This window comes from Ovis aries, chromosome 8, assembly GCF_016772045.2.
Source record: "Ovis aries strain OAR_USU_Benz2616 breed Rambouillet chromosome 8, ARS-UI_Ramb_v3.0, whole genome shotgun sequence".
In the NCBI taxonomy this organism is placed as follows: Eukaryota; Metazoa; Chordata; class Mammalia; order Artiodactyla; family Bovidae; genus Ovis; species Ovis aries.
This window is the reverse complement of record NC_056061.1, coordinates 83,161,664-83,186,787: the sequence shown is the minus strand read 5'-3', so window position 1 is coordinate 83,186,787 and position 25,124 is coordinate 83,161,664. Positions and strand designations below refer to the sequence as shown.

At 49.0% G+C, this 25,124-nt stretch overlaps 1 protein-coding gene across 1 annotated transcript in view; it reads left to right on the top strand.

The window, feature by feature from the left end:
- The first annotated feature begins 2,636 nt into the window (after positions 1–2,636).
- The window catches only part of LOC121820213 (rho GTPase-activating protein 20), a 57,795-nt gene continuing 35,307 nt past the window's right edge, over positions 2,637–25,124 (top strand). Inside the window, exons 1-2 of the mRNA XM_042253687.2 lie at positions 2,637–2,823; positions 16,372–16,454. Of these exons, the coding sequence (XP_042109621.2) occupies positions 2,752–2,823; positions 16,372–16,454 (155 nt within the window). The 5' untranslated portion in view covers positions 2,637–2,751. The remainder of the gene's footprint in view (positions 2,824–16,371; positions 16,455–25,124) is intronic.

Below are 25,124 nucleotides of genomic sequence, written 5' to 3'. Positions count from 1 at the left end.
CGCCTGCAGAAAGATGGCCCAGGAAGCAGAGCAGATTGGATGGTGGGTTAATCCACTCAGCTACCGCAACAGACTACCCCCAGACAACAGATGTTTGTTTTCTCTTGACTCCAGAGGCTCGAAGTCCAAGATCAAGGTGTCTTCTTGCTTTCTCACAACGACCTCTCTCCTTGGGGTGTAGGTGGCCGCTTTCTCCCTTAGAAAAAGGCTGTAAAAAGTAATTGACCGCTGTCTGAGTAAATGCCATCTGTAGGTTATGCTTTTTTTTTTTTTTTTTTGGTTGTTGTTTAAACTCACAAAGAAAACTTTTTGATTTGTCTTCCACATCTCCTTCAGCAGAGAATTCTTTGTACAAACTAGATAATTTTGTATAAATCAGCCCTAACCCCTCTACTTCTATGATGATTTATGGGAGTTAGAGATGTCAGTTTGCTGGGAGGATTCTGGAGAGACTCTCAAAACCCCAAATCAGAAAACACGTGGCCCCGGGACCAGCCACTGCCGTGAGGGTCCCCCACCTCCTGCCCGCCCTCTCTGTCCGCCTCACTCTGCTTTCCCCTTTGCAGACTGGCTCCCTCCTCTTCCCCAGAATACATGGGGGTCAGTGGTCCCTTGAAACACCCCCAATTTTCCCTCTCACAGTCCCTATGCCCACGAGGTGCTTTCTTCTCCCCAGACCATTTGCAAATTTCCTGGGAAACAACTCGGTCCTATTTTGGGTCTGGTGGTTATTCCTGGAGCGAGAATTGACTGTGGCCAGGAGCCGTGTGGAAAAACTCTTGGCCCAGCCAGACCCGACCAGCCACAGCAGCAGCCAGGTCAGAGAACAGCTGCTCCCCCCCAACCTGGGGGACGAGCCCCAAAGAACGGGGTGGAAATGCTATCCCAGAATAGATGCCGACGCAGACTAATTGGCCAGAGGCTACATTTATTTCAGATGATCTCACCTTTCAATTGATAATCTCATTAATACTGCTGTGCGGAAAAAGCTGGAAGAGAAGCTGTTTAACTCTCAGAACTGAGAACCTATCCTAGTTCACTTCAGTTTCTCTTTTCCCGCACTGACATTGCTCTGTTCCTCCCATATTATTTCAATAAAGTTAGAAAGGATAGGCTACCCACTCCATTATTCTTGGGCTTCCCTTGTGACTCAGCTGGTAAAGAATCGGCCTGCAATGCGAGAGACCTGGGTTCCATCCTTGGGTTGGGGAGATCCCCTGGAGAAGGGAAAGGCTACCCACTCCAGTATTCTGGCCTGGAGAATTCCAGGGACTGTATAGTTCATGGGGTCGCAAAGAGTCAGACACGATTGAGCGACTTTCACTTTCAGATGGATGAGGCATGATGCTTTTAATATGCAACCTTAAGACAGGGGCTTTATTTTAAATATTTAACAGATCCTCTGTATTCTGAAACTACCATAATGAGTGTACTGCTGCTGCTGCTAAGTCGCTTCAGTCGTGTCCGACTCTGTGCGACCCCACAGACAGCAGCCCACCAGGCTCCCCTATCCCTGGGATTCTCCAGGCAAGGACACTGGAGTGGGTTGCCATTTCCTTCTCCAATGCATGAAAGTGAAAAGTGAAAGTGAAGTCGCTCGGTCGTGTCTGACTCTTCGCGACCCCATGGACTGCAGCCCACCAGGCTCCTCCATCCATGGGATTTTCCAGGCAAGAGGACTGGAGTGGGGTGCCATTGCTTTCTCTGATAATGGGTGTAAATCTCTGCAAAGATAAGCATAGTGGTGTCTGCCCTTGCTTCATGCCCATCCTTGTGTGCGGCACACAAACTACACTGGCATGAGATGCCCCGTTTGTACCAAATCCCACTGATGCTCGCAACAGCAGAGAGTATGATACAACATCCGGGTAAATGGTAGCATCCAAAACCAAATCAGGCTGCTTGGAGAACTTGAAGAAATTATTGATTTTGAACCTTAGTTTCTTTATTTAGAAAATTGGGAATTGGGACTAGGTATCTTTCAGGATGCCACTAAACCTTAAATTCTGAAGGATCTTCTGAATGACTGTCACAGTTACTGATAGAAAAGTATTTCTTTAGAAATCCGTGCGCTCTGTTGATTACCAATATGAATGGATTCAGCCAAAAAGGGGATCTTCACCAAGAAAAAAAAATTGTTAATCAACTCTTTCAACTTCCCAGAAGTAAGCAAGTCATTGGTTCGCGCTTCTGTTCTCTTTGAAAATGTTTCTCTCTGCAGAGGCGGGGAGCCCAGCCCTCCGCCTTCACGCGAGGGGCTTGTACCGGCCACCTGTGCGCGCTATAAAAAGCAATCGCTCTGGAGCCACTTCCTACTGGACACTCAGGGGACTGCTTTCCATTCACTGGTCTGCACCGTTCTTTTGGGTAAGAGTGGCCAACAGTTGATGGAATCTTCTGCAATGAGAGATGCTGGGCGACCCGTTTTGGGCAAGTCACATTTGCTGAAAACAGACCCTTGTGGCATGAAGTTCTTTAGAATTCGGCAGGTTAGACCAAGAGCAGGGTGAAAGAGACAGAGAGAGAGAATGAAGGAGCGAGAACTCGCAACTTTCTAGCCAGTTGGCAGATAGAGCGAGTCCCTGAGACAGAGGGCAGGCGCATGCGTTGAAGCGCCTGAGCCCTCGGCTGGGAACAGCGCTTCTGACCGCACCGCCACCCGGAAAGACCAGCGTGGGTACGGGCTGCTCAGGTCCAGTGTGGTCGTGAGACTCTGAGCTCAGCTCCTGGCTCTTCTGGAGCTGCCCCAGCATGCCTGGTCCCCAGGCTCCGAAAGCACCCCCAGGGAAAAGCCGTGATGGGGTCCCCGCTGCAAAAAGCATGGTGAGTAGGGAGGCTTAAGCCTGAAGGTCCACTGGGCACTCAGATACTAAGGGGAGTCGAATATAGCAAGTCTTACCCCCACCAAAGGGGGCTAAAAATAGACTCCAACTTACAGGTCATTATTCAGAACAGTATATATTGGTTGACCCAAAATTGATTTATGTAGCTATCTAAAAGAATATATTAATATGAAGATCTGAAATAATCTCTACTGGAATGTTAGCCATGGTTAGTTTACATGTAAGAATTTTTGTCGATTGTGCATTTTCACTGTTTATGTATTACCCATATTTTCTGTTTTTCTGCAGTGAGCATTGTATATCCTAACCCCCGAATCTACACCTTTCCTCCCTACGTTGTTGGTGTCTTCTGCCCTTTGCTGTTTATTGTTTTTAGCTCTTCCTCTAAGTACTGGGGGTAGGTCGCACTAGATACTGTGATAAAGGGTTCTCAAAGTGATTTTTTAAATTCACTTTAAAAGAAACATTTAGCATAGAAGAGAAAAAGCAAGTCTTCACATTTTCAGGAACATAAATCTCTGAATTGAGCTTACAGTCAAGAACAGTCGTAATTCTGCGTACAGAGCACCAGCCCAGGCGGTAGGCATGATGTTAAATGATTGTGATTTGTTAATTCATTTACAAATGATGTTAAATTGAAATGAACAGTTGCTTGTTGATGCTAGATCAATTTAACACTTGTTAAGTGAAATGAAACTTCTGTTTATTTAAGGAGTGGATTTCTTTCTTAAAGATGATTCTGTCGTGTTCACATGAAATGATATATCTTGGAGCAAAGGGAAGGAGAAGGGATAAGAGGTTTAAATTTAGACCACCTCAGCCAGATTTAAAGGGGCCGCAGGAGCACTTGACCTTGGCCCAGATTCAGGCCAGAAGTCGTTAGGAAAAAACTCAACCACCCCAGAAGAGACAAGGCTAAGGATTTGTGTCACCTCTTGGGACAGCAAGAGCGTGACTCTGTCTGAAGTAGACCCATCGGGAATCTTCCATCTCAGCTGGCCGGTGTTCTTGGAAATGAAGCTTTAGGGATTGTTTCTTCTTTGTAACTGCACTTAGCAACTGCCCTCCACGTAGACACTTGCGCAGGTGGCAAGCATGGATCAAATGCAGGCACGTGGAGGACCTTGGGCTGACCAAACAGAGGAGCCCATGGCTGGGAGAAGCCCAGCACAGACTCTGGACGGTGCAGTGAGGTCGCAGGTGTCCGGGGAGTACAGAGTGGAGGCCTTCCCCTGGGGAAACAGGGGGCTTCTAGAAGAAGAAGACCTGGGCCAGGTCTTGCAGGAAGCATAGGAGTTTGCCAGGCAGAGAAGGGACTTGCAGGCAGGGGAACATCTGGCCACAGACCTGGATGGAAGGTGTGTCCAGGATGTGCTGTTGGGATGCAGGGCCTGTGCTCCAGGTGGGACTCACAGCTCTCCTGCAGGAAAGTGACATGTTCAGATCTGCGGTTTAAGTGACAACCTGGGGGATTTCCCTGCAGTCCAGTGGTCAGGACTTCACCTTCCAATGCAAGGGGTGTGAGTTCAATCCTTGGTCCGGGATCTAGGATCCTACCTGCCTCTCTCAGCCGAAAAACCAAAACAGGAAACAGAAAAGATATTATTAAAAAAATTCAATACAGACCTTAAAAATGGTCCACATTTAAAAAAAAAAATTTTTTTTTAAGTGACAATCTGGCAACAATAGAGAGTGTGAGTTGGAGGGGATGGAGAGCAATGGCAGGACACCTCCTGGTCGTGATGTTCCTGCAAAAAGAGGAGCAAGAAAGACGAGGGCCTGGGTGGGAGCCCAGAGGATGAGGCGCTTTGTGGGACATTCTGGAGGAAGAAGTCAACAGGGCTCACTGTCACGTGAGGAGGAGTGGATGTGGGAAATGGGCCAGCGTACATGCACAAAGCTTTTGAGGGGGAAAGGTTGAAAAATTGACTATTAGTTAATAACAAAACTTCTCATTTGCAAGAAAAGAAAGACTAGTTAGAGTTCAACTTTTTAAATCATAGAACAAAAGTAGTCTAGGGCCTAGAATTTCAGGAGCATTAGTTCAGACAGGCTTCTTTCAAGAACCTTCTGGACGCTGTAGTCCCAGCATTTGAGTGGAAGCAAAAGCGAGCTAAATTTTTGCTTTTCCTTCTTCGTCTCTAAACGGTGGTGTTCCTTGCTGAGGATAATGACCTCAAAATTGCAACAGTATCAGATTCTGGAAGAAAAGATAGAGGGACACCGGGGACACGTGGAAGCCTATTTGATTTGAAAGAGCTCATTCAGGTTACCAACCTGCAGCAGCGGCTCGTGTACCCAGCCCAGCCCTCACCCTCCACCCTCCGTTCACCACTGCCTGGGGGCTGGCGTGGGGTGGAGGGGAGAGCCTTGCCCCTTCTGCTGTTTCTCTGTAATGATAAACTCTGGCTTTTCTCTTTATTGCCTAGTTTCTTTCCATTGTGTGTAGCCTTTATTAAAAACAAAGGCCACGATGGCCACAGGGAAAGCCAAGTAGAAGCCACCAAGTAAAAGGTCTGATTCTCTGTCATCACCCCGGGCTGGGGCCCTCCCAGGGAGAGTGAGCTGCCCTCCCAGTGCCACCTGGTGCCCCCGCTGGTTGTAGCCAACCACTTTGGATCAGGCTGTGATACACCCGTTAGGCTCCACCACAAGTGAAGGCCACCATCCCAACGCTGGGTCTGGGGTTGCACCTGGTCCTTGATCCCATTTCCAGCTTCATCAGCCAACATTCCACCAAGGAGGGCCTGATATCAGCCATCTGTCTCTGCTTCTCGCAGCCGCCCCGTTGACTTGACTCTGAGAACTGGCTCCTGTGAGCCGGAGTTTGTAGTCCCTTGGGAACACCCAGATCCAGCACCTGCCTCACCTCCTCCGACATTTGGTGGCTCACTGTTCACCCCGTGACCCCAGATTCCATATTGTCAGTGACGATCACCTACAGAGGCATGGTGGTGGTCCTGCCAGGACCTGACTTCCTGTTAGCACACATCACAGCCTCTGAAACATCACTTCCGTATGAGTGAAGGCCTGAGATCCCAATGAGCACTGTTGCTGGGCGGTTTGTCTGACATCCAGGTATGGCTGGTGGGAACTCAGAGTCAGGCTATGGTGCTTCAGATGGATCACTCTGCAAATCCGGAAAGGGAAGAGCCCTCAGGCTGTGTCTTAGAAAAGAAGCCGTATTTTGTCAAAGACTTTTTAACTTGTGATCCTAAAACTGATTTCATAGCAAAGCCACGTGCCTTCAAAGAGGTGTTGCTGAGTGACCTGCAGGAATCTCTCTGCTCCCTTCTCCTTGCCAATCCTCCAAACACAGAGAGCCCTGGGATTCCTGGTAGGGTGGACTGCAACCGGCAGGCCCTCGTGGGTGTGGGACATGCCCTTTGTTGTTCAGTCCCTCAGACGCGCCTGGTTCTTTGCAAGCCCACAGACTGTAGCCCACCAGGCTCCTCTGTCCATGGGAATTCCCAGGCAAGAATACTGGAGTGGATTGCCATTTCCTTCTCCAGGGGATCTTCCCAACCCAGGGATCAAACCCAGGTCTCCTGCATTGGCAGGCGGATTCTTTACCACTGAGCCCCCCAGAAAGCACAAGACATGCCCTTACACAGTTACAGTCCTACAAAGGTAGTGACGCATCCGGGCCTGAAGTCCTGCTGAGCCGCCCAAACCACCCACACTTCCGCCTCCTCTGTAGGGAGCTGGCGCATATTCATGGATTCTGAACTATCTGCTCAAATCTAAGGGTCAGCCTGGTTCTCACGCCCAAACTGTCACTTCATAGAAACAGGCTATGTGAGAAAGGCAGCCTTGCTCAGCAAAATCACATCTCTGTACCCTCCACCCAGGCAACCCATTTCCTTCAGATGTATTTAAAATTACAAAATTTTTGCCCATTTGGAAACTTTATTTCCAGTGGGGCACAGAATTAAGATAATATTCAAAGTGTAACCGTCCTTTTGTTAACTTGTAACAAACATGCTCCAGGCTCTTCCTAACAGACAAACATGGGGGACATGTGGAATAAGCAACCTGAAAGAAAACAGAATGTCCTTCTTTGCCTCAGTAAGCTTTTCAAAAAGGTGCGCCTGCTGTCCAGAGCCTTTATGAAATCTCAAGCACATATACAGCAGAGCCCTCAGTAAGTGCCCTGCACTGTTCTAAGCACTCTGGCTAAAAAAAGTTCATCCAGGATCCCTGGTGGTCCCGTGGTTAAGACTCTGAGCTCCCAGTGCGGGGGGCATGCGTTCACTCCCTGGTCAGGGAACTAAGAGATGCCTCATGCATGTGTGCCAAGTCCCTCCAGTCATGTCCAACTCTTTCTGACCCCATGGACTATAGCGTGCTGGGCTCCTCTCTCTGTGGCATTCTCCAGGCAAGAATACTGGAGTGGGTTGCCGTGCCCTCCTCCAGGGGATCTTCCTGAGCCAGGGATGGAAGCTGCGTCTCCTGTCTCCTGTCTCCTGCATTGGCAGGTTCTTTATCACTACTGCCACCTGGGAAGCCCAAGATATGACTCAGGTGCAGAGGGAGAAAAAAATAAAACTAATGCAATACCCATAATAATGCTGCAGGGATAGTTATTATCTCATTTTATCTTTACATGTGAATCACTTCATAATTCAATAATAATTGTCACTATTGCCATTTTACAAATGAGAGAGAGAGGCGTGGAGGTGAAGTAACAAGGTCATGGCTAGTCCGTGGAGAGCTGGATATGAACCCATTAAAGCACAGGCTCTGCTCTACAATCCTCGTCCTCTTTTAATGGAAAATAACAGAAGAAGTCCTCTATTATTAATTACTTTGTGACTTAGCAGAGGAAAACCAGAGGCAGCTCAAAACGTCTCAACCAGTGTCCTCTGGAGTGACCCCCACGGGTCCTGCAGTAAGGGTCCTCCGTCCCACCTCACAGACCTGACCGCAGCCTCCCAGGCCCCAGCCCGCCTCGAGGCTCCCGCATCAGCCAAATCCGCACCTCCCACAGCAGAGTTCCTTTTCTGGGCCCTGACTCCTTTTCCAAACAGCCGTGCTCTCACTGTTGATCCCCTGTGGGAGGTTAGAAGAATCTCTCTAAGGCACAACTGACCGAAGGCTTTGGTAAAGCATTTGCCTTTTTAAAGAGGAGCTTCTCTGATGAGCAGAAATACAGGCTATGTGGCAAAGAGAATAAAGATTTCAACTTGGAACATCATGTTAAAACAAGTATTTTAATTGAGTTATCATTCACATACTCAGTTGTTCAGCCATCGCCACTAACTCCAGAACATTTCCATCACCCAAATCAGAATCCCCGGACATTAGCAGGAAACCCCCCATCCCATTCTTCCCACCTCCTGGCAAGCATTAATCTACTTCCTGCCTCTAGAGATTTGTCTATTCTAGACACTTCCTATCGGAGAAGGCAATGGCAACCCACTCCAGTACTCTTGCCTGGAGAATCTCATGGGTGGAGGAGCCTGGTAGGCTACAGTCCACGGGATCGCAAAGAGTCACGACTGAGCAACTTCACTTCACAGACACTTTCTATAAATGGGATCATATAATACGTGGTCTTTTGTGACTGGCTTCTTTCTCTTAGCATAGTGTTTCCCATGCATGTTGTAGCTACCATCAGTACTTTGTTCCCTTTTATGGCTGAAGATTATTTCATTGTAGGAATAGACCACATTTTGTTTATCCACTCATCAGCTGATGGACATTAGGTTGTTCCCTTTTTTTTTTTTATTTGGTGATTAGGAATAATGCTGCTATGTACATTCACGTACAAGTTTTTGTGGGGACATAGATTTTCGTTTCCCTTGGGTAGATACCTAGGAGCAGAATTGCTGGATCATAGGATGACAGAATGTAATATTTAAAATGGGAAATTTAGAAGAACCTGTTAACTCATAGTATGTCGGTGACTGCCCACAGCCATCCCACCGCTTGCAGCCGCAGGACCTCAGGCGGAGCACGTGACCCCTCCGAATTTCAGGCAGTTGTTTTGTTCTGTCTTTACTGTTACTGTTGTTTTGTAAGTTAAATGTCTTTGAAAACACATTTGCCTCTCAGTTGTGTAGACAAACCAGGATCTATACATAAAAGTGTTTATAAACAGTGCATTTCGAGGTTCCTGAGCTATTATCCCCACAGTCCATGTCAGGCAGGGTGGCCATTCACATGAACCAACCTGCATGCTGGTGCTGGGAATCAGGGCAGGCAGCCCCAGAATGTGCCTCAATGACATATCGGTTATTTTGAATTAAAGTTACTTAAGAAATGGACAATGCGAGGCAGAGAGCCAACCCTGTGTTTCTTTGTCCTGCCAACTCCTCACAAATGCATTGCTTCTTGGTCTAGAAAGTATAAAAACTAAACCTGCTCTCATTTCTGTGGGACCTCCATGCCTGTGAATTTAAATGGGTTTTTATTTTCTCCTGTTAAACTGTCCTGTATCAGTTTTACCGTTAGTCCAGCCGCAAGAACTGAAGAGGGCTAAGGGTGTGAGGGCCAGCGCAGCAGGGGATGGTTTGTTTATAGCGCCCTTTGAGGATCTTTGCAAGTATTAGTGCAGTTGAGGTACCTTCTGCCTTTCCCTAAAACTGGTCTTGCTCACGATTTTGTTGCACTAACATATTTCTTGCTTCCATCAGTCTCCTGATCCAGAACTTTCCATGTGTATAATATAATTTGAATCGTTGACCCCTTAGCGATCTGGCCATCCTTACTTTCCATTCTTACCTACGTTCTCACTCACCCACTGACTCCTGGACACCCTCCGATTTCCTGCCCCACTGCCTTTGCTAGAACTTCTCCCCCTACCAACACATGCCTCTCCCCACCCACGCCTGCCACCATCTGCATCATCCACCCCAACACCAGGCCAGATCAAAGGTCACCCTTCCAGCAGGTTCTATCAGATCTGCTCCCACCAGCCCCAGCTCCATGCCAGAAATCATGTTTCCTCCTAGTGTTCCCATAGCAGTCACAGCATTCTTCTAGAACATTCTCTCTGTGTTGTGATTATTTTGAATACATGTCTTTGTTACCACACTGTGAGTTTGTTATTGTAACACTGTCCTTCATGATGTAGCATTGCTGGGGCCTTGCAGATAGTAGATTAAAGTTTTTTAAGTTGAACAATTTGTACCCTTCAAAACAATGGGGTTTTCATAGTATGTCCTTTAATAGCAAGTATCAGCATGCTACAAATCTGTAAAAATAAGAACTGTAAGTCCTGCATTCTGTTGTTAAAAGTCAGCTCATGTCAGCAGGCATACCTTGGTTGATTGCTGGTTATGTAAACTTGGGCACATTCTGAATTCTCGGTGTTTCGATGTCCTTTTGGTAAAGATGGGAATAATAACTACCAACCTCTGAGAGTTGCTAGGAGGAAAACAAATGGGACTGTCTACACAATCCCCTGGGAAGGTGCCTGACTTGCAAGAAGTCTTCAGTAACTATTAACTGTTACTCACCCCAAAGGTAATTTCCACCAGACTCTGCCTAGAGAAGTCTGGAAAATGGCCCTTTAGGTGCCGCAGTTACCAACTCTGACCAGAAGGAGGAGCCCAGCCTCCAGAGCTGTAATCATTTAGCGTCCAGCTGGAGCCCCGCAATAGAGAATTCCGTCTGGGGGTGGCGGGTAGAGGCGTGTTTAGAAACATCAAGAAAACGTCGGGTTTTAAAGGTCACCACAAGGGCGTTTGGCAAGTCCCACTGCGCCTCCATCTCCACCCACCACCTGTTTAGAAAGGGCAGTGGTGCTGAGGTGTGAGCCCAGGGACGCGCGAGGAAGAAGCTTGGTCTGAAGCTGGGGACACATATACTGGTTTTCAGATCATGATTTCTTCCAGCATTAGCTAAAGTGGATCCATCCAGACTCGTTCGTGTGGTCACCTCCTGAACGTGGGATACAACGGGCCATGTGAAATCTCTTTCCTGTCCCCTAGTTCCCCCGTTTCCTCCTCCAGACTGTTCGTCTGTTCCCTGGGCCTGAGCATCCCTGCCCACTCCCAAGTCCCACGTGCCCATTTTTATCGTTCAGCAGCTAAGTCCTGTCCGACTCTTTGCGACCCATGGACTGCAGCACGCCAAGCTTCCCTGTCCTTCAGTTTCTCCTGCCGGAGTTTGCCCAGGTTCACGTCCTTTGAGTCGGCGGTGCCATCCAACCATCTCATCCTCTGCTAACCCCCGTCTCCTCTGACCTTCAGTCTTTCCCAACATCAGGGTCTTTTCCAATGAGTTGGCTGTCTGTACCACATGGCCAGAGTATTGGAGCTTCAGCATCAGTTTTTCCGATGAATATTCAGGGTTGATTTCCATTAGGATGGACTGGTTTGATCTCCTTGCAATCCAGGGGACTCTCAAGAGTCTTCTCCAGCACCGCAGTTGGAAAGCATCAATTCTTCTGCCTGACCTGCGCCAATCCTGCTGGTATTTTTAGGTCCAGCTCACAAGCCACCTCCTCCAGGAGGCCTGCTCTGACAGCTGTAATTCTACAAACTCGTCCTCTGCTGAGCATCTGCCATTGGCATTTCCACGCAGTCAGATACTATCCCCAGTGCTGCCTGTCAGAAGCGTCCCTGTCCAGAGAGCTACCTGAGGACAGGACACGCCTCGTATGTGCCCTGCCAGTAGTCAGTGCAGGATCTTGCATGGAGCGCGACAGCTGGAACAACTGGAGAAGGGCCAGGTGTCTTGCAGGTGTGAGAACAAAAGGATGGCTCCTTAATCTGCACCATAAACAGAGAAAAAAACACCATTTCCTCCAACTCTGTAGTCAAAATATGACACACGAAAGCCACTGCAGTTATGTCTTATGTAGGTATGGTACATTACCTGCTCAATTCCACACTGCTGCTGCTGCTGCTGCCAAGTCGCTTCAGTCATGTCCAACTCTGTGCGACCCCATAGACGGCAGCCCACCAGGATCCCCCGTCCCTGGGATTCTCCAGGCAAGAACACTGGAATGGGTTGGAGTGGGTAGCCATTTCCTTCTCCAATGCATGAAAGTGGAAGTGAAGTCGCTCAGTCGTGTCCGACTCTTTGCGGCCCCATGGACTGCAGCTACAGGCCCCTCCGTCCATGGCGTTTTTCAGGCAAGGGTACTGGAGTGGGGTGCCATCGCCTTCTCCCTCTCCCGCACTGTCAGTATGCACTGATGCTTTGTTCACTTGTGGTTGGCTTTATGCATTTAGCGTTTGGTGAGTAAGCTCACTAGATGTTAGATTGCTGGCCTCCACATTGCTGTCAGCCTTGTGCTAGGAAGACGGGGAGGGGAGCAGATGTGCCCAGCCCACTGGGGTCACACAACAACGTTGTCTTGCACTTATATACACCTGGCCCTGGGCTGCAAGACTCTGGGGGAAGGAATCGGAGTAAGAGGACACCGTCTCCGTCTTGGGGACATGCTATCTGATGGGGACACAGTTAAACCAGGTTCCAGGCACTCAGGTCATCAGCTTCTCAGAGGATCTGATGAAGGGCTCAGATAACAGACTTTATTTGATACTGTTCTGAGACAAGAACACTCCGAAGCGTGGAGTAGGGACCGTTCCCTGGTGGCCTAGTGCTTAGGATTCCAGGCTTTCACTGCCATGGCCCAGATTCAGTCCCTGTTTAGGGAACCAAGGTCCCACAAGCTGTGTGGTGGCACAGCAAAAAACAAGTCAGTAAATAAAATTTTAAAACATAAACAGCAAAGTTGTAGAAATGTGTTGAGGGAATTAGTAACCCTTTACACCTACCTCCACCTCCCAAATCTCCTACCTGCTGTCTCATATTTTCTTTTCCTTTCATAAGAAAATAAAGCATTTCATTTCACAAGAAATCAGGCTTAGAAAACTGACAAACGAATATCCTATTCCTGATGGAGGGGTAAGGAAAAGCAGGAGAGAACCCAGGGCGTGCCCATTTTACAGATCAGGAGACTGAGGCTCCATACAGAAGGCTCAGCAGCTTGGCTCGGCTCACGGGGCAGGTGGCAGCACTCCAGCCCAGACCTCCTGAGTTCAGACATCCCTCTCTCCTGGTCTTCACTTCCTTCTGCGTGCCAACTCAGGGCCCGAGTTACAGGGTATTTGGGGCCCTCTGCTGCCTCAGGGGATCCCAGCAGGATCAACTGTCATGAAGCCAGGTGGAGAGAGGCTGAGATGGAAAACTGGTGTGAGGCCACCTCCACGTAGGCTCCCAGGGCCCAGCCAGCCCCCGGGCCGGTGTGCAGCACCAACCCCTACTCCTGCAGAACCTGTTGGAAGCCACAGAACCACCATGTCTGGAGCCAGGGAGCTCAGCCCACGCTTCAGGACAGCGGTGCAAGGGAAACAAAGAATGTGACCTCCCTCTGGCTGAGGACTCAGACGGCGACCTGCCCACCGAGGGCAGTGGCTGGCCCTGCAGTGGCATAGAGAGAGGCCAGTGTGGAATGTGCCTGGCCCAGACAGTACCCGGCCCAGGGAGTGCCCGGGATGGTCCAAGAGCTTCCCACCGGCCTCTGTAGGTCCCACCAGGCCAAGCGTGAGTGTGTTTCTCATGCTCACAGCTTCCCTAATGAAGCTGGGTTTCCCTCTGCAATTACTTCGCCTTTCTGGAAAGGGCACCATGAAAACAATGACAAGATTTTGAGGAATCTTCCAAACAGCCCTTGCGTGACCCCCAGAGCTGGATAGAGCAGACAGAGATGTGAGGTCGGACCTTCTTGGTTTGCAGAGCAGGTTTCCAGCATCTTCAGATTCACCCTACTTCCCCTCTTAGGAAAACCTGCTTTTAGGAAAAGAATAAATCAGAGCCTGGAGGTTTAAATGAGTACGAGTGTCTTGTAATGTTGTCTTTTACCAGGGGGGCAGAAAACTTTTTGGACGGGAATGACTCTACAGGGGTGGCTTTTAGGCATATTTGGGACACAGAACAGGTACTTCAGAGAAGAGAGCCCCCTCTTCACTCCCAACACCAGGTGGGTTAGAAGCCACTTCCTTTGTCCTTGTTCCAGTTCAGTCAGAAGGTTCTTCACATACCTGCCACGTGGTACTCCAGGGAGAGATGGCCCAGCCCACCAGCATATCTTCCTGGGGACCATTCGCCTCGATTTTGCCACCTGCCTCCCTTCGTTCATACACATCCAAACTCCTCATCGTCCCTGTAAGTTCACCCAAAGCCAGAAAGCCATCCCCTACCCCCATCTCTCTACCCTGCAGGGTCAGCGTGGTGGATGACCATGAACTTTTCTGTCTGACCTTGGAATGAGTTTTGCACGTGATTATCAGAGTGGGTCCAATATTAGGATTTCTACCTGCAGTGAGATCTCATGACGTGCCTAGAAAGAACCACATCACTAAATGCTGAGCCTAGACCAGGAAGGCCTGGTCACTGGGCACCAGGAAGACATGCAGTCCCCTCTGCTCCTGCACTAGCCACCTGCAGTCTGGGAATGGGCAGAGATCCTTCCCTGCCAGAGATCCCTCAGCGCCTACAGAGTGGGAGGAGACAAAGTGTGTGTGTGTGTGTGTGTGTGTGTGTGTGTGCCTATTGTCACTTCAGTCATGTCCGACTCTTTGCGACCCCATGGGCTATAGCCTGCCAGGCTCCTCTGTCCATGGGATTCTCCAGGGAAGAACACTCGAGTGGGTTGCCATTTCCTCCTCCAGGGGACCTTCCTGACCCAGGGATCAAACCCACATCTCCTACACTGGCAGGTGGGTTCTTTCCCACTAGCGCTGTCTGGGAAGCCCTCAACAGAGGGTGTGAGATGTCTATAAAGCACAATAGATCGGAATAGAAGCCCCCCCTCATTAAAGCTGAAATGTGGCTAAAGTCTTCAACTGTGTGAATCACAACAAACTGGAAAATTCACAGAAGGAGTCAACAGGAGATGGTTGAATGGCATCACCAACTCAGTGGACATGCGTGCATGTCCAACTCTTTGCAACCCTTCTGGACTGTCCCCTGCCAGGCTCCTCTGTCCATGGGGTTTTCCACACGAGAAGAATGGAGCGGGTTGAGCTTAAGATGGAGATGGTGAAGAACAGAGAAGCCTGGTGTACCACAGATCATGGGTCGAAAAGAGTTGGACACAACTTAGGGACTGAACAACGGTGACAGTGTGGCAGAAATCTGTGGCCTTTCTCAATAAAGTGCAAAGCAAGACTCCTTCACACACACGTAGCTGGGTATCATTGAGAAAACACTGGGAATCAGTATTTTGCAGAAATGAAACCAAAGTGCTGCTTACGGGTTGTTGAATTGCCACATCTCAAAGGGGCTACGTATACAACTTCAGCATCAGAGTCGCTAAATTAGGCCCAGGAATCAAATCTCTTGACTGTACCAAATGGGCAGAAGACCTCTGGAGGGGGCGTTGTGGGCAGAGCCTAGGCAGGGACTCGGAGACCGTGCCTGACTGCACAGAGTGGGTGGTGGGGCGGGGCTGGGGGGACTGGTGAGAAGCCCCCTGCACCTGCTGTGCCTCAGGAGAGGGTGCTCAGGCCAGCTCCCCGCCGATGGTCTGGGTGTGGAGGTCCGGCCTCCCCACCTCCCTGCTCCCAGAGGACTTGGTGTTTCCTGAGGGTGGTGCTTTCCTTACGAAGGGGCAGACCAGGGCAGCCCCCTTTCTTTAGGTTCTTTGCACATTTTGGCTTTAATAAAAGATATTTCTATGGACATCTTTTGCAAGAAGACTTTGTGGATGCCTGTTTTCCCTTCTCTCGAGTATATTTGTACAGGTGGAAGTTCTGATTATGATATTGTGATTTGTGACATGTAGATTTGGTCATTCAGATGAGCAATGCAGGACTTCCAGTCACACGCTGTTTGGCAAAACTGATCTCAAGGACTCGTCTAGCAACATGGTGGCTGAGAAATTAGAGGAACATGTGGCTACTAATGTAGAGCTATTAAGAGTGAAGAAAGAGTTGTTGTTGTTGTTGTTGCTAAGTTGCATCCAACTCTGCAACCCCATGGACTGTAGCACACCAGGGTCCTCTGTCCTCCCAGAGTTTGCTCAAATTCATGTCCACTGAGTTGGTGATGCCATCCAACCGTCCCATCCTCTGTAGTCCCCTTCTCCTCCTGCCCTCAGTCTTTCCCAGCATCAGGGTCTTTTCAAGTGAGTCAGCTCTTTGCATCAGGTGGCCAAAGTATTGGAACTTCAGCATCAGTCCTTCTAAGGAATATTCAGGGTTGATTTCCTTTAGGATTGACTGGTTTGATCTCCTTGCTGTCCAAGGGACTCTCAAGGATCTTCTCCATCACTACAATTTGAAAGTATCAATTCTTCAGCACTCAGCCTTCTTTATGGTCCAACTCTCACATCCCATGACTACTGAAAAAACCATTTAACTATATGGAGCTTTGTCAGCAAAGTGAAGTCTCTGCGTTTTAATATGCTGTCTAGGTTTGTTATAGGTTTCCTTCCAAGGGTTAGGGTTAGGCATTATGTTGGTGTAATCTCCACCATGCAACAGCATGTGGAAATTAAAATGAATACAAGTGAAAAATATAATTGAAAAAAATTAAAAGACAACCCCACTCTGCTTTGTTTCTGCAGCTTGGAAGCCTGACCCAGCGCTGCCCCTCAGTGCCAGCAACCGGACTGGGCAAGATGTTCAGCAAGACATGGCTACCCACCAGGTAAGTGAAGACCTCCCCACACCCCGCAGGGAAGTGGAGCAGTCAGGTGGGGAGCCTCTCTGAGCAGAGGTGCCGCCTGGTTCTCTTATGTCGTGGCCCGTCACTAGGGGGTCTGTGTCTCCAGGGCACCATCCCTCCCACAACAGAACGGGTCATGCTGGTCCACGTGAAGGTGGACCAAGCAAAGGCCTCAGTTTACCCCCAGGCACCAGGCACCACAGGGGCAGAGTGTCGTTGGGCTGCTCACTGGCTCACCCCTGGGGTACCCTCCAAGAAAGACCGAAGTGCAGGAAAGAAACAGCTCACCAAGTGAAAGGTGGAGCTGAGACTGATGTTTAAATTCAATCTTTGCTTTGCTGAACTGGTCCAAGTTGGATGAGTGCCCATGTCCCTCCCGGGATCTCACTCACCCCAGGAGGTAACCGGGGCAGAACAGCAGCAAGGAAGAACTCCTGTTCTGAGGGGTTTCCCATACGATGCTGCTCCCCATCACCGCTTTGCACCATTTACCCTCCAGTTCACCTTGGGAATGGATCCAATTTTTATCCCAACAAAAGTGGAGGAGGTTGAGTAACTCGTCACAGGATGACAAAGGCTGGGAGCCCGGTTCAGATCTGAGTGACGCCAGAGTCTCAGGGCTTCCCTAAAACTCTCTGCACAGAGTGACTTTACAGGGACCTGAAGCAGCATGGCAGGACCCTGGGAAGATGACCAAACAGAGCCCGCCCCAGGCAGTGGACGGCACGTGGCAAGGCCAGAGCACTCTCGGAGAAAGGAAGCCACCCTGTGATTCCACAGAGGCCCCTCCTTTATCCCCAGACCCCACGCTTGGGCACAGAGCCCCCATTCCAGGATGCCATGGACACAACCCACACCTACAGAAACACATGGAGAAGGTTCCCAACTCGTGCTGGGGAAACAGGCTGCACTTGAGAGCCCCCGGGACCCCTGTAGAGTGCTCGCTCCCTTCCTCAAAGCCTCCCTGAATGTGAAAGCTTAGTTCTTGCAGACAGGTAATTACTGCTTTCACACATCTCCTGGAAGCTTTTGGGCAGAACCCATAGCACTTGATGGAAGATAAAATTTTCCATCTGTTTCTAAAATCCTTCACTATCACCTTTAAGAATGAAGGTCATACAGCTGCCATCCTAATGGGAACCTTTGAGTCGTTAGGTTTGATATCATGACTTTTGTGAAAGGATGGCTGGGGGCCAGGGATCAGAGGGCAGGAGAGGCCTGAGGGAACACGGCAGACACAGCCTCGCCTCTATCCACTCAGCATCACCTGGAGGAAGTGCTGATCTCAGAAGGTTGCCCTGGCAACAGAGCCGGGTGTGTGCGGCGTGATCAGAATCCCAGGAGGGGAGGGGAGGCTGCCCAGAAGGGTCTGGGAGCAGAGCAGAACACTTAGGGGGCTTGCCTGAGGGTCGCCGAGCTGGGTCAGCAACCCTGAGTCACAAACATGTGGGCTCACTGATGAGATACCACGTAGTCATTGTTCAGTCGCCAAGTCGTGTCCAGCTCTTCCCGACCCCATGGACTGCAGCATGCCAGGCTTCTTTGTCCCTCACCATCTCCCAGAGTTTGCCCAAGTTCACGTCCATTGAATCGGTGATGCCGTCCAACCACCTCATCCTCTGTCACCCTCTTCTCTTTCTGCCTTCAGTGTTTCCCATCATCAGAGTCTTTTCCACAAAGACACCACAGGTGATGGCAGATTCTCTGGTAAAGTTATGGGAACTCATTGTCTCCATCAGGCACATGAAGATGGCTTTCCCAGGCTCTCCAAACATGGGGGAGAGTGGACTGAAATCTAGGTGATGCACTTGGCCTACAGGAGGGCAAGGGTGCCTGGGGGCCGGGGGAGGCAGACCACAGCATCCCACACAGCATGCGTTGCCTGGGAAGGCCACTCCTCAGCCCTCCACTTGGGAGAAGATGCCCAAACCTCACAGGGTGGAGGGAGGTCAGCAGAGGCCCTTTGAGACTGTGGCTGGAGATGGTTAAAATCTGCTAGCTGGGTACAAAATATTTGAATCCATATACTATGATTTTAATCATCATCTTTAGTGGTTAAAACTTGGCATGAAGATTTCAAAGAACATAGGGACTGTAATGGTCTCTCATAAGGTAATATCCACACAGGGAAGGATGAGAAAAATCAGGACTGAAAATCTGGTTAAGAGAAGAGACAATGATGGTGGGTGCTGAGTAAAACTCTCGCATGGTTAAGCGTATTCCAGAGGATAAGTGAAAGTAAAGCGCGTCTGACTTCACTAATGCAGACAGGTTACGTACCTTTCCCGCCACATCAGCACCTGTTTCACCCAGCGCTTTCACATGCTGCTTTCAGGAAAGAGAGCAGTTTCTTTCCTCCCCTTAGGATCATCTATGACACGCAAGGCACTCTACTGCGTTTCCTGCTGAGAGGATGGATAAATTCTGTCGGACTCAGCCAAGCTCATATCAAGCTTGAGGTATGGAGGTGGTCCCATAGCCAGACCACCCAGCGTGCTCCTGCTTAGATACACTTAGAGGTTCCTGTGTCTCTTAAAGCTAAACATCTGGTCGCAGGGCAAGATAACCACGTTTCTTTGGTAAGTCACTGGAAGCAGTGTGATTTGACTAATGAGTTGGGTTGTTTAGTGATCACAGAGGGCAGCACCTGAAAGTGTTAGTTGCCCAGTCACGTCTGACTCTTTGCGACCCCTTGAACTGTAGCCTGCCAGGTTCCTTTGTCCCCGGGATTCTCCAGGCAAGAATACTGGAGTGGGCAGCCATTCCCTTCTCCAGGGGATCTTCCTGACTCAGGGATCAAACCTGGTCTCCTGCACTGCAGGCAGATTCTTTACCATCTGAGCCACCAGGGAAGGCCACTCCTATAGCTATACTGTTTGCTCAAACCTCAACACAGATAACAATAGCAATTAATTGTAACTATTATGGCTTCCAGGCTATCTTGCCAGTTGACCCCTGGGACCAGATGTTTAGGTTTAGGAGGTGCAGGTACCTCTAAGAGTATCTAAGCACGAGCACGCTGGATGGTCTGGCTGTGGAACCACCTTCAGACCTCAGACTTGATATGCTGCTAAGTCGCTTCAGTCGTGTCCGACTCTGTGCGACCCATAGACGGCAGCCCGCCAGGCTTCCCCGTCCCTGGGATTCTCCAGGCAAGAGTACTGGAGTGGGTTGCCATTTCCTTCTCCGATGCATGAAAGTGAAAAGTGAAAGTGAAGTCGCTCAGTCGTGTATACGACTCCTAGCGACCCCATGGACTGCAGCCTACCAGGCTCCTCTGTCCATGGGATTTTCCAGGCAAGAGTACTGGAGTGGGTTGCCATTGCCTTCTCCAAATTTGATAAGAGCGTGGCCAAATCAAACAGAATTTACCCATCCTCTCAGCAGGGAACACAGCAGAGCGCTTTGCATACAGTAGGAGATCCGTAAGTGGCTGAAATATCCGCCCTATTTATCAGGGTGACCGCACCATTCAAATGCAAGTGACAATGTTCATATGACATTTACCAAGTCCTGTGTGAATCAGGCTAACCACATCTTCTGACCTGATTTAGCTCGGAACTGGTTTTGGTGTCTAATCTTAATAGCCTAGCTTCCAGGCTGTCAATCAAACGACAGATTTACTGAGCACCGTCTGTGTACCTGACACAGAGCTGGACACTAGGGAGGCCGCGATGGATAAAACAAAGTTCCCGACATAGTGACAGGTGAACAAGTAACCGCAGGAGAGCAAGACAGGTGTTAGAGACAGAGCAAGGTGCTGGCAGACTCCAAGGAGGCACCCCCTTGTGCCGAAGAGCCAGAGCTGGTTTCAGTTGGATGGGGAATGGATTCTGATAGACAAGAGGGAATTGGCCAGGCCGGAAGGGGCCACTGCAGGTACGCAGTGACATGTCCTAAAGGACCAGTAGTAGTGTGTCATTTATACACTCATGAAATTCCTATGGAATGGTGAATCCTAGTTAGGAGACATAAAGTCCTTTGAGAGTCTGATTTTCTTAATTGATGTCCCCAGCCCCCACGAAGCCACCCTTGGACTCCTCTTTAGAAAATCCTCCTGTACGTTATTTAGAGTCTGGAGACCTGGCTTTATCTCCTCCTCTTTCAACATTTACCTTCTGTTCCTCACAGCTCTGAGCCTTGGGTTGCCCATCTGTAAACAGGGCTCACGGATTCTTGCTTGACTCATAAGATAGATGAGAATTAAAGCAAGGCCATGTAGGTAAAGAGTAGTCTAAATTCTAAACCTTCTGAAAGCCATGTATGAATTTTAGAGAAAATATTAGAGAACTAATGATAACACAGTGATATTTAATGATAACACAAGGACTTCCCTGGCCGCTCAGCTGGTAAAGAATCTGCCTGCAATGTGGGAGACCTGGGTTTGATCCCTGGGTTGGGAAGATCCCCTGGAGAAGGGAAAGGCTACCCTCTCCATTATTATGGCCGGGAGAGTTCCAAAGGGGTTGCAAAGAGTGGGACATGACTGAGCGACTTTCACACTTTCACACAATGATAATATCACAGGAGGAAAAGAGGCTCAGACCACAAAGCCCTGAGACTCTCAAAGGCAGTGGCAGCTCTGTGGGATTTTAAGTCTGGGACTAGATCAAGCTCATACACTTAAAAAAATCCCCAGAGAGTTATGTGGAGGATGGAGGGGTTCAGAGAGTCAGGGGAATTCAGGTCTGAGACAAGGAAACCCGGAGAAACTATTGAGTTATGCAGGACAAGCCTTACGCCCAGACTTCAGGGGAAAACACCCTGAAACAGAGTGCCTAGAGAGAGAGAGGTGTGTCTGTGTGTTTACTCAGGGCGGCTCCTAAAGCAGGCCACCCCAGGGCCCTGGGGAGTAGAAGGCCCACATCTCGGCTGCCTCTAAACCCCAGCCCCCTGCCATGCATGACCTCAAGCTCAGGCTTTCTACTGCTGAAATCGGTTTAAAAGAACTTTGTTCCTTTTGAAAAACCGCCAGTCACTCGGAGAACCCCTAAATGCTTCATCGTTCTCCATTCCTTATGTCAGATCTAGAGAGAGATGGAGTTCAGGTCAGAGAGTTGGACTAGAGTACGGGTACCTGGCCCTTCCAGTGAGTGTCCCTTTGAGCATACTCACTCTGCGTCCATGAGAAACTTCTTTCTTCCCTTACTTGAAGCAAAGTGATGCTGGAGCAGACTTTTGAGTGTCCCTTAGACTGCAAGGAGATCAAAGCAGTCAATCCTAAAGGAAATCAGTCCTGAATATTCATTGGAAGGACTGATGCTGAAGCTGAAACTCCAATACTTTGGCCACCTGATGCAAAGAACTGACTCGTTGGAAAAGACCCTGATGCTGGGAAGGATTAAAGGCGGGAGGAGAAGGGGACGACAGAGGATGAGATGGTTGGATGGCATCACTGACTCGATGGACATGAGTTTGGGCAAGCTCTGGGAGTTGGTGATGGACAGGGAGGCCTGGCATGCTGCAGTCCATGGGGTCGCAGAGTCGGACACAACTGAACTGACTGACTTGAAGCATGCTCACAAGCTTGCTCAGGCCGGGAGCTGACTCTGAGTCCAGCGGGGGCCCTCAATATACTATATAAGTCCCCAGCTCAGGGTCTAGGGCAGTGGCTCAGGTCTCAAAAAGCGCAGGCAGCCAGCACTTTCACTGTGAGAAGCCGCCATCCGGCCCCACTTGGCTGGAAATTCATCATTACGTGGAAAGGCAAAGGGCCTCGTTATTTCCATTCACCATGTATTTGCTACATCACTGGTTTCCTATTTCAGCACGTTTAAAAAATTTCCCCTCAGGGGAGAGTGCTGAGGCGCCTTTGTTGTGAAATATGGTTAACACAAGGTGCTTTTTTTTTCATGATGTCACTCAGAGTAGGTCTCTGTATATAGGAAAACTAACGCCTCTGTGACTGTACAGTCCTCTGGGATGTCAAAGAAATGCAGAGAAGAGGGAAGGGATGGTTAAGGGGAAGAGCAGTGAAATGTGAGGGGAAAGAAAAAAACAGTGTTTAGACCAAGATCAAAATGTGGAAAAGCACTTGGCGGGGGCAGCATTCTAAAAAAAGAAACCTTACCTACTTCCTCTTGCTGGTCATGGCTTATCTATGTGTCCATAGTTTTTAAAGCTGAAATGAATAATTATCTGACAGGTTTAGATCTGTTACTCTCAATATAGCTTGTAACATCAGATTTTAAATATTCAAATATTTTTCTCAAATCATCAGAGGCTCTGTATTAATGCTTTTATGTGCTCTAAAGCTGCAGGTGACTAAGGCTGAAATGAGGCCAGCAGTCAGAGCATTGCCCTCCTGTGTTTAAATAAATGCTTAAAATCACTTGACATTTAATAAGATGTTGGCTTTCTGGCTTTTTAAATAGCTGGCAGGGACACTGGGCCCACATTCCTGTATGGTGCTGGTGGACCACCCCTTTGGACACAGCAAGACTTTTGCCATTTTTCCACAGACCCCACTACTCCCTATTACACACCACAACCATTCACTTTTCCCACCTGGCCCCTCAGGCATTTGAGGGTGCAGCCTCTGGGTCAGGCAGTGAGGCAGGCTCTGCTGGGTGTAGCCAAAGTTGTCCTCTGTACTAGTGAGCTTTTGTCCCTCCAACATATGAAAATAATGAGGCATTTCCAAACAAACTCAGAGGCAACCAAAAGACGTTTATTTATCTATTTTTAAACGATGTGGGTTTTTTAAATTTATTTAACCATAGTTGATTTACAGTGTTGTGCTAGTTTCAGATATACAGTTTCAGATTCTTTGCCATTATAGGTTATTACAAGATACTGAATATAGTACCCTATGTGATACAGTAAATCCTTGTTATTTGTTTTATATAAAGTGGTGAAAGTGAAAGAAAGTGAAGTCGCTCAATCGTGTCCAACTCTTTGCAGCCCCATGGACTGTAGCTTACTAGGCTCCTCCTTTCATGGGATTTTCCAGGCAAGAGTACTGGAGTGGGTTGCCATTTCCTTCTCCATATATAAAGTGGTATGTGTCAGTTAATAAACATACAAGGGAGTTCTAGTTCCCGGGTCCTGTGGTTTGAGTCCCAATTTCTCTACCCTTGAGCTTCCAAGGGCTCTCTATTTAGGGGCTTCGCCAGTGGCTCAGATGGTAGAGAATCCACCTACAATGCAAGAGACATCAGTTCGATGTCCCTGGCTGGGAAAGATCCCCTGAAGAAGGGAATGGCTACCCACTCCAGTATTCTTGCCTGGAGAATTCCATGGACAGAGAAGCCTGCTGGGCTATAATCTATAGGTGCCAAAGAGTCCGACACAGACAGACTAAGTGACTAACACTTCTCTACCCTGGTTCCCTCCCTGAATGGTTAAGTAACCATCAACCAAGAGCTGGAAAGGCTCTACCGCACACACACCCAGGCTTCACCCGGGCCCCCATCATTTCTGGACCGGAGCTTGTGCTGAGAGTAACTAAGTGAAGGCAGTGGGAGGTGTGGGGTGGGTGGAAAGGTCAGGAGGCAGAGTGGTGCTAACCAGCGGGAACTCTTCATCAGGGCTCTCTGTCAAAGATTGGTGTGCCACATAGCATTGATTTCTGGAGAATACAGAGTATTGAAAATGTTCACATTTGCTTTAAATAACAGAAATGTGTCCTTAAGCCCCGGCACAGCTTGATTCAGACAACACATCTGAATTAAACAGAAGGTTCTCTGTATAAAAGTTCTGCCTCCAAGAGTCAGTAGTGCCGCCTTTAGGATGGAAGAAATGTGAGCAAAAAGTTAAAGGGACTGGAGAACAGGCCAAGCAGGCAGCCATCTTGGTAGGCTAATTTCAGAGTCACACAGAAGAGTTGCGCACCTCGCCTTCTCGCCTTCCAAGCACGCACGTAGGCACGTAGGCACGCACGTAAGCATGTATGCACGCACATAGGCACGTATGCACACGCACGCACGCGCACGCACGCGCACACACACTGAGGTCATCCATGCCTGCCGGAAACTGACTGAATGACCCGGAAGTGAACAACCAACAGGAACTGAGTGGTCCCAACTTCCTAAGAATCACAAGAAGGAGATGGTGGAATCAAGTCATGAGTTTCCACGGCCTGCACCTTGCAGCTGGTGTTTACTCCCCACGCTGCAGAATCATGCTGTGCAGGAAAACCACCGGTTTGGAATCATAAGTTTAGATTTCACTGCAGGCTAAACCTGACCACTACAACCCTTAGGGAAAACTTTTCCTAAGTAAGGCAGTCCGAGCTTCCCACCCGCGTGCTGCAAATGAGTGACAGCAATGCCGCCTCACTGCTCCACTCGGCTCCCCCGCACCTGGGGGCCCAGCCAGCCTGTTTGCAGCCTCAGTTCACCTCCTGGTGACACGAAAAGGTTTGGGAAGCATTGCCTTGGGTTAAAATTCTCGCAGAAATTCTCAACACTTAGATTATAAGCATATATTCGCTATTCACTGACACAGGACCAACATTTCTTGACTGATGATGCTTTATTGTAAAACCAGTTTTGAAGAAAAAAACAAACAACAACAACTTGCAGTTAGCCTCTTCACTGTTTTCCCTCCTAATTTCCACCCCAGTTAAGCCAGACTCCTGGTGACTTGCTGCTCTGAGCTGTGTCTCCTCACATCCTACCGACCACTATCCCTTAGAGACTCATTCCCACT